A 15,550-nucleotide genomic window follows, 5' to 3' on the forward strand; every position below is an offset into this window, starting at 1 on the left:
TGATGTAGCTGTGGAAATTGGTACAACATTCCAAGGACAGTAAATACAGCAAAACATGCACCATAGAGACAGTATTGTCATGCTGGGGTCATTCTTAGCCCAGATACCAAGATATCAGGTGATTTCTCCAAAAGCTCTTTTTGGTACTCTGAAACCAGTTTACACTACAGAGGAAGTGCTAGGGAAATCAATGGGGCTAAAGATTGATAAGATACCTGAACCTGATGGGATATAACTAGTTTATTAAAAGAAGCAGTTAGAGATGCTGGATGCATTAATAGTCTTCCAAGGATCCTTAGTTTCTGGAGAAGTCCCTCAGGATTGGAAAACTGCCAATGTAGCACATTTATTCAAAAAAAGGTAGGAGCCAATAGACTGGTAATTGTAGGCCAGTCAGGTTAACAACTGTTGGAGGGAAAATGAAAACATCTTCTTTAAAGGAGGTAATAGTAGAGCATTTAGAAGAGTCAGCATGGCTGACAAACGTACTGCAACGCTTTGAACAGTTATCAAGCAGGATAGAGAAAAGGTAGCAGTCGATGTAATATATTTGGATTTCTAGAAAGTGCTTGATAAGATATCACTGAGTATTTAATAAGATCCAATGGTATTGAAGGTAGTATATTAATATTGACAGATGAATGGCTGACTAACAAAAGACAGGTGGAATAAAGAGGACATTTTCAGGGTGAAAGTGTCTCTGGGAAAAATATACATTAATGACTTTGACAAGGAAAATGAATGCATTATAGTCACGTTTGAGGATGATATAAAATTATGAATAGAGGAGCTGAATATTGTTTAAATAAAAAATGCGGAAAGCTACAGAACAGAGGGATTTGGGATCCTCATCCACGAATCACAAAAAGCAAGGACTTAAGTTCAGCAGTTAATAGGAAGACAAATAGAATGTTGGTCTTTAATTCCAAGGGAATTGGGAATAAGAATAGGGAGGCTTTAAAATAAAACTATACAAGGCAGTCATCAAGACCACAGCCTAGAATACTGTGAATTGTTTTGATCCCCTTATCTAAGGAAAGATCCTCTGGTATCGGGGGTAGGGTCCACTTTAAGCTGATATGAGGGACTGTCTTATGAGAAGTTGAATAGGTTGGGCCAATACTCATTGGAATTGACAAGAATGAGAGACAACCTTATTGAAGGATACAGGATCCTTAGGGGACTTGACAGGGTAGATGTGGTAGAAAGTCTAGGACTAAAGGGTATTACCTCAGAATAAGGGGTTGCGCATTTAAGACACAGATGAGGACAAATTTCTTTGCTCTGTTATGAATTTGTGGAGTCCTTTACTGCAGAGGGTTGTGGAAGCTGGGCCATTAAGTAATTCCAGGCTGAAATAGGCAATTTTTGATCAGGAGAAAGTGAGGACTGCAGATGCTGGAGATCAGTGTTGAGTGTTTGATGCTGGAAAAGCACAGCAGGTCAGGCAGCATCCGAGGAGCAGGAGTTTCAACATTTCGAGTGTATGCCCTTCATCAGGGATGAAACTTGTGCGACAGGCTGAGAGATAAATGCGAGGGGATGGGGTTGGGGGAGGTAGCTGGGAAATCGATAGATAGATGAAGGTGAGGGAGAAGGTTATAAGTCAGAGGGGGCAGTGATGGACAGGTCTGGAGGACAGTGCCAACTTGGAGGCTTGGGATTGGAATAATGTGGGGGGATGGGAAATGAGGAAGCTGTTGAAATCCATACTTATCCCGTATGGTTGCAGGGTCCCACTATGGAATATGAGGTGTTCCTCCTCCAGACGTCAGGTGGTAATGATTTGGCAATGGAGGAGACCCAGGATTTACATGTCCTTGACAGAGTTGGAAGGGGAGATTTTAATCAGTAAAGGATTAAAGAATTACAGGGAAAAGGCAGGAAAGTGAAGATGGTCAGATCATCAATTTTATTGAATTGCAGAACAGGCTCAATGGCCCAATTCTGCTCCTACGTCTTTGGGTCTTATTAATATTTAACATAACACTTTTAAAAAATTGAAACTGAAGTTTTTTCGGGATCTCTTCTATCCTTTTAACTAACTTGCTTTTTAAACCAGACTCAAATGCTAAGTTTGTAGAAAAAAGGAAAATGATGACATGTAAAGGTCAGCAGTTCGACATATTTTTGCCATATCTTAGTTGATGAATGTCCAAAATGCCAAAACTGTCCTCAAATACATCAATTTCAGCTTACACGTCAGGCTGACTGAAAAGAATGGAAACGTCACTGAGCACAACCGAATGAAATCCATCAGCTGAGACATAACTACTGCAATCGAGAAATCAGGGAGGGCTGGCGGTTCAGTAATAGTATTGGATCACTGTTAGAGAATAATGGTGACACGTCTGCTCATAGCATCATAGTCTTGCATGTTCTTCCATCCATATCTTAATGGTTTAATCATAATATTTGAGCCCTAGCCATTAGGTATAATGTGCCATCAATGAAGTACGTTAATTCATGCATTGCTGCAAAGAGTTTATAAAGAATTTAACAAAATTTGTTAATGAAATAAATACAAATGACTGACCATTTTCTTTGATTATCTGTGAGATGGCTAAGAAAATAGTTCTATAAATCCCCAGAATGTAACAAAATAGTCCCTTTCCCACATAACATATGAAAATTTGGGGAATTTGAAACATAGAACATAAACTTTGGGAACACATTTCAAAATATATAGGAAATAGGCACCACTCGCACTGTCTTTCAATATATTCAATTGGTTCCAATACAAAAATACAAAGTTAAATTTTGATTATCAGAGGTTGACTACGTTTGTAATTTTCAGTGCATCTTACATTTCCATTGTTATGGGCAAAGGAATTTCAGGTATCCAAACATGAGCCTCACCACTTCATGCAATAATAATCATGGCCAGTAACGGTGCAGAATCGTCCATCTGCTGTTTTAAAGTCAGTCAGCAGACTGCATTTAAAACTATCAAAACAGAAATGCCACGTAAGTTTGAGTTGCAAGATGTGATGCAGATGGGATGGAATGAAAAGAAAGATTGGTCAATAGAAAGACAGTGACAGTTTCCAAGTGGACTTTTTATTGTACTTCAACACAAGCTTATGATTTGACTTATTTAGACTGTGACTGATTTAGATCAAAATACTTTTGTTATATTCCCCACAAACTCATAACATACTATGTAATAAAAGATTTAAGTTAATTTGAATACAATTAGAATTTCAGTTATCTTCACAGTACCTGAGAATTAGCTTCTAAGTAGCTGAATAAAATATGGACTGAAATAGTTAGGTCTCCAATATTAAAAGGATATTTTCGATTCCAGCCCTGAGGGCCAAATTTACGCCGTTCAGCAACACAGGCGTGGAAATAGCACAGTGAAAATAATATCATCTTAAACTCGTGTTCACGAGAGCATTGATCCAGAGTATCCTGTGAAGACATACAAAATATGCTTAATATAACAAATATGAATCACTTTCACAAAAGCAGAAAAACAAAACCTGAATTGGATTTTTGTTCAGAAGATCAAATTTAAACAATCCAGATTAGATAGCCAGATTTGCACAAATGACATAAACAAAATGTCATCTTCATTAAAATTTAAATACTGAATTCATTCTCCTATCACTAGAAAAAAACACTTTTAAAATTACAGTGGATGTCACAATACATTTGTCATCCAGAGGTGAATGTAGACTTTTTGTTTAGTTTTCAGAGTAAGCACAGTATCAAGATAATTGTAGCCTTTGTGCTCATTTCATCCACGAGTAAAGTGTCAGCCAAGAATTTGCTTTCATTAAGCAATGTGCTTCAGACCAGGATTGTCTGCAGTTGTAAGCAACTGTAAAACTAGACCATCACATCTTACATTCTAAATTTGTAAATAATTTATATAAATGACATAGATAAGGAAAATAAGAGATAATAATAAATAATACAAAGATTCCATTTAAGTTTGCTTTGCTGAGTTTATTTCTGGCAAAAATATCTCTACACTCTTTGCTTTTGAAGATCAGGATTTCTCTTAATCAAGTACTTTATCCTTTATCTTCCCCAAAGTCCTAGTCTATCTCTTGTTGAAAAGTTGACCCTCTCCCAAGCCTCTGTCAATATTGCTCTAAACTGACCAATAATAGGAAAACAAAAGTATGCTATGGTTGACCAGTGATTTTCTTTTTTTTTTTCACTTCTTGTTGGAAAGTGCCTTGTTTCCACTCAGTATCTGCACGTAACAACATGTAAAGTTCCGCAACTCTGCTTGCTCTACTGTCGACAACTCCCACCTCTAACCCTGTAATGGATCAGCATGATTGGACTCCTGGTGGTACTGGGCCACATTTAAATTTTTGTGATCACAAATATAATACACACCACTTTTAGCTTGCAAGGTACTTAAGTATTGAAAAGGAACTTACATTAAAGACCATTGTAAATATATACTTCCACAAAATTGAGCAAAAAGCAAATGCATGATCAGCAAGGCTCTCCATTTCCTTTTGCATTAGCATTTGCAAATTTGAGTACAATAATTTTAATATGGTTAATCAGCACTCAAGAAAAACATCAGTTCTAATTCCCCTTTTTTTTGTCTGCCTGATGCATTAAATATTTAAGTTGCTAATCATTTTTATTGTCATTGACTATCAACCATACCTGATCAAAATTGTCCAAAGCCGCATGGAGATTCGCTAACATACCAGTTGGTGGTTCATTAGTAATTTTAACTGAGTTCTCAAGGATTCCTTGTGGAATAATGTGTTCTTCAGGAGTTGGAGCAGATTCTGCGCTCATGAACACACGATAGTCTGGATGGGATCTTTCACTGTACTTCTCAAGAATCTGTTCTAAATTGCTGAGCCATTTAGCTACTAAGTGAATATTCTGCAAAGCATTTGAATAATTCGTCATTAAAAATTTGATACATTCAAATATACTTAACTTTTACCTCAATTGGTAACAACTAAAATATTGTGAGGCCCTTTAGAGGGCAACAACATTACATGCTGACCTGTGCACTGTACATGACACATACCTGTGGAGCCCCTAATCCATGGTAAGTCTAATGCATTGGCTCCCTTGTGTGCTGTAGACTTCCCTGCCCCACACATTGCTGACCACTTCATTTAAACCAACAGTTTTGCACATGGAAGCCAGGGAAAGAATAGGGATGTTTTACCACAAAGATCAATGGTGTCAGCAGAACACATTGCTCAATACATATGTTCGTTTTGCTTCCTTATGCTTTTGCAGGCTCTCAACATAGACATCAACTAATGATAGATCTTGTATGTTTGGCCTCATGTTGGCACACTTACATTCAGTGCCACACAGAGACTCAAACAAATGGATGTGGTGTAAAACCAATTAACATTATCCAAATGTGACATGCTGGCTATGTGCTGTCATTATGCCACCAAGGTGACCTCAAAATCCTTTCTCCCCCCTCTATCTCTCTCTCTCTCTCTCAGGATATCATAGAGTCATACAAAATAGAAACAGGCCCCTCCGCACACCATGTCTACGCCAATCAACAAACAACACACTGCACTAATTCCATTTACCTGCACTTGGTCCACAGCCCAGTATGCCCCAGGGTTTTAAATCCTCATCCAGATGCTTCTTAAACATGGCGAAAATACTTGCCTCCAGCAGCCAGTCTACTGCACTCTAGGTGAAAAATGTTTCCTCAGATCCTCTCTAAACCACTTGCTCCTCATGTTAAATATATGCCCTTTGCTCTCAGACACATTTTCTTTGGCTGCCCCTGGTTCCACAACAGGGGTGGAAGAAACCTGCTTGGCAGTAGAACTCACTGCCTCAGAAGTTTGGTTGGGAACCCTGAGTGTGTTTGTGTCTGGACAGCCCTAACATGCTGAGGTCATCATCAAAGACTCAAATGGGCCCTCCTTGGTTTGAACTTCCAAGGGTTGGAAGGAGACTGGCAGGGATGAGATGGAGAGCTTAGCCACCATTGGGTGTCTTCAGAAGAGTTATGACTGTCTCTTTGATCGCGTACATGGAACAGTCCATCTTCCACAGCTACACCAGCACCACCCCTCACCTTTTCCTCCACGACACTGATGACTGTATTGGCGCTACTTCACGCTCTCACGAGGAGGTTGAACAGTTCATCGACTTCAGTGACACCTTTCACCCCAACCTCAAATTCACCTGGACCATCTTGGCCACCTCTTTCCCATTCTCTGACTTCTCCATCTCCAGTGACCAACTAACCATGGACATCCAGTACAAGCCCACTGACTCCCACAGCTAGCTGAACTACACCTCCTCCCATACAGCCTTCTGTAAAAACACCATTCTCAAATTTTCCACCTCCACCGCATCTGTTCCCAGGATGAGCAATTCCACCATAGAAAATCCCAGACGGCCTCCTTCTTCAAAGGTCGCAATTTCCCCTCCTACATGGTTGACGGTGCCCTCCAGCGCATCTCCTCCCTTCCTGCACCTCCATCCTTGAACCTCACACCTCCCAATGCAACAAGGACACAATATCCCTGGTCCTCACCTTCCATCCCACCAACCTCCGTGTACATTGCATTATCCTCCGCCACTTCAGCCACCTACAAACAAACCCCACCACCAGGGATATATTTCTGTCCCCACCCCTACCAGTGTTTCAGAGAGACCATTCTCTCCGTGACTCCCTTGTCAGATCCACACACCCCCACCAGCCCACACTCCACTCCCGGCACCTTTTCCTGCCAACACAAGAGGTGCAAAACCTGTGCCCACACCTTCCCCCACTGACCTCACTTCCGTCCAAGGCCCCAAAGGATCCTTACACAGCTGACAGAAATGTATCTGTACTTTCATCAATGTCATCTACTATATCTGTTGCATCTGATGTGGTTGCCTCTACATCGGGGAGACAGGACACTAACTTATGGATCATTTCAGAGAATATCTCTGAGACACCTGCACCAATCAATCCCACTGCACCATGGCAGAACACTTCAACTCCCCTTCCCACTCCACCAAGGACATGCAGGTCCTGGGCCGCATCCATTGCCAAACCCTAACCACCCAATGCGTGGAGGAAGAATGCCTCATCTTCTGACTTGGGACCCTGCAACCACACGACCTAATGTGGATTTCACCAGGTTCTTCATTTCCCCTCCCCTCAACTTATCCCAGTCCCAGCCTTCAACTTGGCACTGCCCTCTTGACCTGTCCATCCTCTTTCCCATCTATCTGTTCCACCCTCCTCTCCGAACTATCACCTTCCCCCTCACCTTTGTCTACCTATCACATCACGTTCTCAGCTACCACCCCAGCCCCACCCCTCTCCCATTTATCTCTCAGCACCACCCCACCCCCCTCACCACCACCAAGCCTCATTCCTGATGAAGGGCTTATGCCCAAAATGTCAATTCTCCTGCTTCTCGATGCTGCCTTACCTGAAGTGCTTTTCCAGCACCACAGTCTCGACTAAGATGGTTCTGTACCAAGGACAGAGTTTAGTGCTCAGTACGGTTGCTTCTAGATGGACCACTACTGCCAATCTCTGGCTTCTTCATGCTGGAATACCCATAAACAACCTGGCTGGTGAGTCCCTGTCTACTGCTGAGCGAATACCAACAGCAATGAAATGAGGCCCTTAAAGTGGGTGTTAATTGTGCACTTAAGGACCTCAATGAGTGGCAGCGCACATGGGGTTACACTTTCTCAGAAGCGTTCAGATTACAGAGGAACCTCTATTAACCAGCATATGATTAAGATTGCAAGGTCCCAACGCTTGGTAATGTATGTAACCCGGCATTTGATTAACCGAACAAAATTCTCCCTGCCCGTGTCCTTCAGCTAATCGATGTCCTTCCGTATATTGTAGCATTCTAACCACTGCAGCTACCTTTCAAATCAAGTAATGAAATCCATATGCATTTTGGTACAACTATATTCCACACAGCCTAACTTGCCTGCAGAATAACCCAGTGTCCTTCTTGAGCTGCATTGGTTATAGCTTGTTCAGCTATTGCTTCTTGTCCCTGACCAAGCGATAGATTGTGTAGTTTTCCAGAATCTATGGTGAAACCAAGTTTATTTCCTAAAAAGTACAAAAATATATATATATAGGGAAATGTTTGTTCAACAAATTCACTTAAGTCTAAATAAGTAAGGATAAAGAGCTTTGTGAAAGTTAGGTTGCCTTTACCCACTCTGTTAATGTTAGCATCCACATAACATGTCTTAGAACAGAACTCATGTTAAGAATGTAAAATAAAATTAATTAACATTCATAGATATGGCTAGTAAGCTTGGTCTTGTCAAGATGTCCTGCTTGTCTGACTGTTGTTAATTAAGGAATCAGTCAGTGACAACAGATTTCTTATTAGATTCATGTTAGATTCTTTACCTTTGGATATACACATTAGTAAACTCAATTTTCTCCATAAGAGCAAACATTGATGGAGGTGTTATTAGAGAAAATGAAGGATGCATGGATAAATAGAAAATTAAGCATTAGGAAACAAAAGGTTTGAGTAAATACGAGTTTTTCAGATTGGTGAAATATCCTCAATGATCACTAAAACAAAACAGGAAAAAAAGTGATCCCAAGAATCACAAGGTGAAGATCAGTAAATTAGAGGCATAGGAAATTTTTGACAAAGAATGCTAATGATAGGCAGATTATGGAGTTAGCAGATCCAGTCCAATGCATTAAAAATATGAAGTAGTATTACTTTGGAAAAAAAACCCAGTAAAGTATATTTCAATGATAACCTTTTGGAAGGGAAAGAACAGATACAGCAATGACATTCAACATGAATTTACAGCAAGTACTGGAAACTGAAAATGTGTTGCCACTATTTAAATATTAACAATTATTTATCTTGCATCCTGCCAGTGATACACAATATTTTTCATCTGACAAGATCTGCAACAAAGCATTCCAGATAAACAATTCTACTAAAATTATAATTATGCCTTTTTATATCTTTAAAAACCATGGACTGCAATGTCAAAGAAGTAGTTTTGAAAACAGGGGTTTGCCAGGATGTCTGCATATTTATATAGCAAGAAATGCGGTTTTTGTTGTGGTGGATTTCTGCAATTTGCAGATGATCGGGCATTTAGAAGTAATTTACAAGTGAAGTTTACTGATTCTCAGCTAATTGCACAGGTTGGGACTGGAAACAAGTTACAGAGATATGGACGCACAGATAGAAAGCTACCAGAAGGGATGTTCAGCCCAGCAGAAGTTGTCTGTTCTCTGCAGTTAACAAAACTGTTTAAACTTGAAGATAACCAGTTATTGATCCTGTGAGCTGTGACTTTTGAATTGATAAATCCAGGGCATTTTCTAAGTGAGCCAATCATCTGTACTTCTTACAAACAACTGGAAGTTTCTAGAGAAAGACAAAGGGTCTGGCTAGCTGAAGAAGAATCATTTCAACATCAGCATCAGCATCAGGAAGCAAAGACTACTGAATTAACTTTCCAGCTTTTCTACCTCCTCCAATAATCTATTTTCCTTATATGCTTACCTGTGTTTGTGTGTGTATGTATAAAAGGGAGTTTATAAAGGAACTGCAGTTTCAGTTAGTAGTGTTATATGCCAATGGTTTATATCTGCTTACTTGTAGCGATAATTATTTGGAATAAATAATAATTTTTGGCTTGTACAAAACCTTGGTCCATATTCTCTATCAAATTTGATCTGTAAATCAAGTAAATTGGAGTAATGCACACAAAGAAAAGCTTTAGCACTTGGTACAACTCCAGGAATAGTGGGGTTCAATTCACAACATGGTACCCCTTTGGATTGTAACACTATCAAAATTCAACTAAACCTTAAGTGGTGCTTCATATGACGTGGTGTTATTTTTTGCCCAAAGTTTTAAAAATTGTACTTTGAATCCTTGATGATTCTAGGGACATAGAAATAAGAATATACCTATTCAGTCCTTAAGGAGAAAGTGAGGTTTGCAGATGCTGGAGATCAGAGCTGAAAATGTGTTGCTGGAAAAGCGCAGCAGGTCAGGCAGCAAGCAAGGAGCAGGAGAATCGACATTTCGGGCATAAGGCCTTCGCCTGGAATGTGGGCGGTTGGGAGATTAATAGGAGGGTGGCGGTGGAGGCAAGGAGATATGTAGATACAAGTAGAGGGTGATGGTGATAGGTCAGAGGGGAGGGTGAAGCAGGTAGGTCGGAAAGAAGATGGACAGATAGGACAGTTCAATTGGGTGGTGCCTTGTTGGAGGGTTGGATCTGGGATGAGGTGGGGGAGGGGAGATGAGAAAACCGGTGAAATTGACATTGATGCCATATGGTTGGAGGGAGCCAAGGCAGAAGATGAGATGTTCTTCCTCCTGTTGTTGGGTGGCTTGGATTTAGTGGTGGAGGCGGCCCAGTACTTGCATGTCCTTGGTAGAGTGGGAGGGGGTGTTGAAGTGGTCGGCCACAGGACAATGGAGTTGTTTGGTGCATCTGTCCCAGAAATATTCTCTGAAACATTCCACTTTTCCAGTGCCACACGAGTGGGAGTAGTTTATTTACCCTGTCTTTCCATGTTAATATCTTGAAGACTTTGTTCAGATCCACTCTTAACCTTCTGAATTCTGGAGAAAACAGGCCTAATTTTTATAATCTCTCCTCATAAATTAACTGCTGAAGTCCAGTTATCGTTCTTGTAAACTTTGCTGTGCAGAAGTCTACACTTGTGCTGGCAGCTTTGTATTTTAACAAAGTATTATGCAGAAAAGATTGACAATGGAGTTTGTGTTTGTTTCCTCTGGGAGTGATGGAAAAATGGAAACAACAGAGCTATGAATGCTAATATGATTTTTATCATGGCTAATTTTTTTCATACACTTGTGAAACTTGGGTGTCTCTGGGTCAGCATTTATTGCTCGTCGTTAGTTGCCCTTGAGAAGGTGGTATTGAGCTGCCTTCTTTGAACTACTGCAGTCCACTTGCTGAGAAATAAAACTGGAATGTGCAAAATGTGTAAATAATAGCAGATTGTCATTCAGCTTAACTGAGGCATTCAAAACTTTTGATCATTTTCAAGTTCAGTAACTGTTCTAAAACAAACTTGGTCGCTATTTTGTTTAAACTGTAGCTTTGTTGGTTTGTCCAACTTTCCCTGATTATATTTCTTTCTTGATATTAAAAATAGACTTAAATCATACAAAAACCTAGTTAATAAATTTAATGTACAGGAACAATGTTAATTATTCATAACCATTGTTTGTGAAGGGTGTCTTGTTTTCAAAATTAGGGATCAAAGAGATTTTAAGACTGTGACATGGTGAAGAGAGTTATTGTGGAACAAAGTTCCTGCCAATTAGTGAATTAACAATAATTTAACTTAGATGAATGATTATCACCATAAGAAAGTAAAGGAGGAAATTAAAATGGGATTATTGAACCTGAGCTGCCAACAATCACGTGTCATGGCTACCCATTAAAAGTGCTCACCCATTAAAAGTGGAGAAATCACAACTGCATTTGCACATAGCCTATCCATAATCAATAAAGTGCATTTAATGCAGTTATTGATTGTCTCATATCAAGAGTGATCTACCAATCTAAGATTACATCCCATATCATCTAATGATGCTTCTATCTGACCATTAATTTTGAATGAGCACAGGTACTGTGTCATACAGCATAATGTATGAAAATCACAAAGGTTGCAAGACGATGAATTGTCACAGCAAAACAATCTTTCGAAATGCCACTGGAATTTGTCTTCAAGCAATGCCACTTTTTTTTCTACCTGCTTTCTTCAATTTGAGATATACAACTTCCCAAGAGCTCACATCTTTGGATCTATATGGTTATGCAACTGCTAGCTTGTAATGATTTACAGAACACATAATAATTTGCGTACATTATTTGTTCTTATAGCCTACTCACCTAAGGCTTCTACATCTTTCAGTGGATTGACTCCAGAAGAGAGAATAAAGAAAATTGGAGATGCTGGATCACTTTCCCGAAATGTTTTAGCAAATTCTGTTTGACGCCCTTCAATGTATTTTGTTCCAAGCTTTTCTTCCACAAATTTTCTGTAAAATTATTTAACCTACTTTAATGGAGAGTCACAAGTTCCTTAGTTTTAGGATAGAAAAAATTAAAGTCACATTGCACATGAAAAAAGATCCTGAAGGAATAATGACATTTTCAATCTCATGAAATTTATACAAATTTTGAAAATGTTGCTGCGGTTTGTAATAAAGTTGCAGGTGTGAAAACATCGGCAACAAACTCTCCTATTGATCGTTTAGAGCCTAGTTGTTAAATTTGTTGATGTTCTTTTAGGCTGAATGGCATTTCTACTTAATTTTTTTCTTGCTCAGCTTTCAGGTTAAAAAAAAAGTCATTATGGTCATCAGAGATCCTAGCCACCACCCTCGCCAGGAAGTTCATTGGATCTTGAATCGCTTTCTATTCTAAGTCTTTCTCGTTTGCTTCGTTCTAAAGCCTCGACAAAAAGATTCATAACCCAGTTTCCTTGAAATCTTAGCTGAGACACAGGAAACACCAACTGCTGCACATTTTCGGCTTTATAGCTTGGCACAATTTAACAGCCTTTTTTTTACAGTCCTCATCTCTATCAGCGGACAGATAGTCTTTATGATTACTAGAAGGGCATGCTAGGATATCCACTCTAGAAGACAACAATCAGACATTGAAATTAGATTAGATTAGATCAGATTCCCTACAGTGTGGAAACAGGCTCTTCGGCCCAACAGGTCCACACCAACCCTCCGAAGAGCCATTTCCTTCTGACTAATGCATCGAACACCATGGGCAATTTAGCATGGCCAGTCCACCTGATCTGCACATCTTTTTTGGACTGTGGGAGGAAACCAGAGCACCAGGAGGAAACCTATGCAGACACAGGGAGAACGTGCAAACTCCACACAGACAGTTGCCCGTGGTTGGAATCAAACCTGGGTTCCTGGCGCTGTGACGCTGATGTGCTAATTATTGAGCTACCATGCCACCCCATGGGATGTAATCATTTTCATCTGTATCAGAATGAAATAGACCAACCTGAGAAATTGTATTGCATGTTCTTCATTCTCTAAGTACTTTTACCCAGGTTAGAAAAGGGCTCCTGCCCCAACCTCCAGATCTTCTGGACAGACACTTTAAGGCACTGAAACAACAATAAACCACACCATTCCCCACACACTTGTGCACACTTAACTTATCACCAGTAGGGGATCAAATTCTCAATCTGCTTGGCAGCAATTTGCATCATAGTCTTGACATAACTCAACATTTTAAATATGTGATTAAAGCATGTTTAAGACACTTGATAACCAGACTGAGTAAAATTACTTGCATACAATACTGAAAAATAAAGGGATGCAATGAAACAAACTTTTAATCATGAAGGGAATTGAGGGTTATAGGAAAAAGGTAGGATAGTGGAGTTGAGGATTATCAGATCAACTATGATTTCTCTGAATGGCAGAGCAGACCTCTTCAGCTCCTACTAACAGTTCCAATCCATTTCAAGCTGCCAAAAAGCAAGTTCTCACAATGTCAACAAAAATTCACTGTCACTGTAACTACAGCAGCACCTCAAACGCATTCTCACATTCAGCACACTTGGCCTGAGATGAATTAGGCCTCATTAGCCCTTATTTCAATGTATGAAATTATATAGCCATGAATAAATTTTATTGAATTCCCCTGTGACTTTAATAACGTTTGCTACAGCTTTAACTACATATAAAAACTAATCTTAAATGGAGGTTATACTTTTGAATGAGACAAAGTTACAAACAAGGCAATGCTTTGTGATACAATCTTCCTTGGTGTGGAGATACCAGTGTTGGACTGAGGTGGACAAAGTCAGAAGCCACATGACATCAGGTTACAGTCCTACAAAGTTAGTTTGGAATCACAAGCTTTTGGAGCACTGCTCCTTCGTTAGGTGAAGTCACTCCAAAAACTTGTGATTTCAAATAAACCTGTTGGACCATAAGCTGGTGTTATGTGACTTCTGAATCTTTCCTGGAATACTTCAATATTACAGGTATTGGGTCTGAGATCAGGACCACAGTATGCACCAGGGCCTGAATTTTCATCAAGCTCTAGAAGTGTGTTTTGATATGAGAAGCTTAAATTTAGATATTTCTGGCAGGATTCTGGTCTCCTTCCTATTGGAAAGATGTTCTGAAACTTGAAAGGTTTCAGAAAAGATTTACAAGGATGTTGCAAGGATTGGAGGACTTGAGCTATAGGAAGAGGTTAAGTAGGCTAGGGCGGTTTTCCCTGGGGCATCGGAGGCTGTGAGGTGACCTTACAGAAGTTTATAAAATCTTGAGGGGCATGGATAGGATAAACAGACAAAGTCTTTTCCCTGGCGCCAGGGAGTCCAGAACTGGAGGGCATAGGTTTAGGGTGAGGGGGAAAGATATAAAAGGGACCTAAGGGGAAATCTTTTCATGTAGAGGGTGATACGTGTATGGAATGAGCTGCCAGAGGAAGTGGTGGAGGCTGGTACAATTGCAACATTTAAAAGGCATCTGGATGGGTATATGAATAAGAAGGGTTTGGAGGGATATGGGCCAGGTGCTGGCAGATGGGACTAGATTGGATTGAGATATCTGGTCGGCATGGACGGGTTGCACCAAAGAATCTGTTTCCATGCTGCACATCTCTATGACTCTATTTAGCACTAACTTTGTACACATTCTGCTTGGGTCTGAATTGCCTCCTATGTGAAACACACAGTCAATCATGCTAATATTAGCTTTCCTAATATAAGAGGAAGATGAAAATTGCATTTTCTAACCACCTCCATTTTCATAGGACCTACATAATCAGTGGCAAGAATAAATATAATTTCCACTGTCAAGCTGTGAAGCAATTTGCCAGGCTGGAAACAGCTCATCAAAGAAGTGCAGCAACTTTCATTAGAGTTTTTATGAAAAATATAAACTACAGAATCTGGCAATGCTGGAGAGCTGACTGCCAGGAATCTGAACAGAGAAGTGTCAAACAAATGTTTCAAAGATTCCCTCAAGTAGTCCCTCAGTTTGCTACTTTGACCATTGGCAGAGGGAGGTGTACACAGTCACAGATCATAATGCAACATGCTGCAACAAAAGCGCTACCTAAAGTTTGAGACTGAGCATGATAGATAAAAGTAGAAGGATAGATCCAATTGTTCCATACAGAAACTACATCTTCACTATCGCCTGCTGTGGGAAAATCTGCCAGTTAAGGGTAGGTGTGACTAGCCACAAATGGGCCTGCAACCAATGAGTACAACCTTCCTAAGATCTTCGTCCACGACAAAATGAAAAGATAGATGATTGTATGAATCCTGCTATTTACGGCATTAACAACTCCCAACTTCATTCCCAATTGTTTCACTGAATGAATTCCACCCTGTGCTTTATAAATAAATAATTTTCATCTTTATTGCGGTTCTTATGAAAGATTTCCCACCTTTTATGCATCCTGAATGAAGTCTCCCAGATTTTCTGTTCCTGTTTAACCGACCTGCTTTTGACTTCTAATCTGTATATCACGATTGTTTCAATTGCTGGTTGTGTGATGTATCTGGATCTGTGAT

At 39.8% G+C, this 15,550-nt stretch overlaps 1 protein-coding gene across 1 annotated transcript in view; it reads right to left on the reverse strand.

Moving 5' to 3' along the window:
• Positions 1-15,550, reverse strand: part of dnah9l (dynein, axonemal, heavy polypeptide 9 like) — a 429,781-nt gene that overhangs the window by 39,022 nt on the left and 375,209 nt on the right. Inside the window, exons 73-76 of the mRNA XM_060828114.1 lie at positions 11,869-12,017; positions 7,923-8,050; positions 4,639-4,866; positions 3,223-3,414 (exon numbers count right to left, since the gene is read on the reverse strand). Coding sequence (XP_060684097.1) covers positions 3,223-3,414; positions 4,639-4,866; positions 7,923-8,050; positions 11,869-12,017 — 697 coding nt within the window. The remainder of the gene's footprint in view (positions 1-3,222; positions 3,415-4,638; positions 4,867-7,922; positions 8,051-11,868; positions 12,018-15,550) is intronic.

This window comes from Hemiscyllium ocellatum, chromosome 7 (assembly GCF_020745735.1).
Source record: "Hemiscyllium ocellatum isolate sHemOce1 chromosome 7, sHemOce1.pat.X.cur, whole genome shotgun sequence".
NCBI lineage: Eukaryota > Metazoa > Chordata > Chondrichthyes > Orectolobiformes > Hemiscylliidae > Hemiscyllium > Hemiscyllium ocellatum.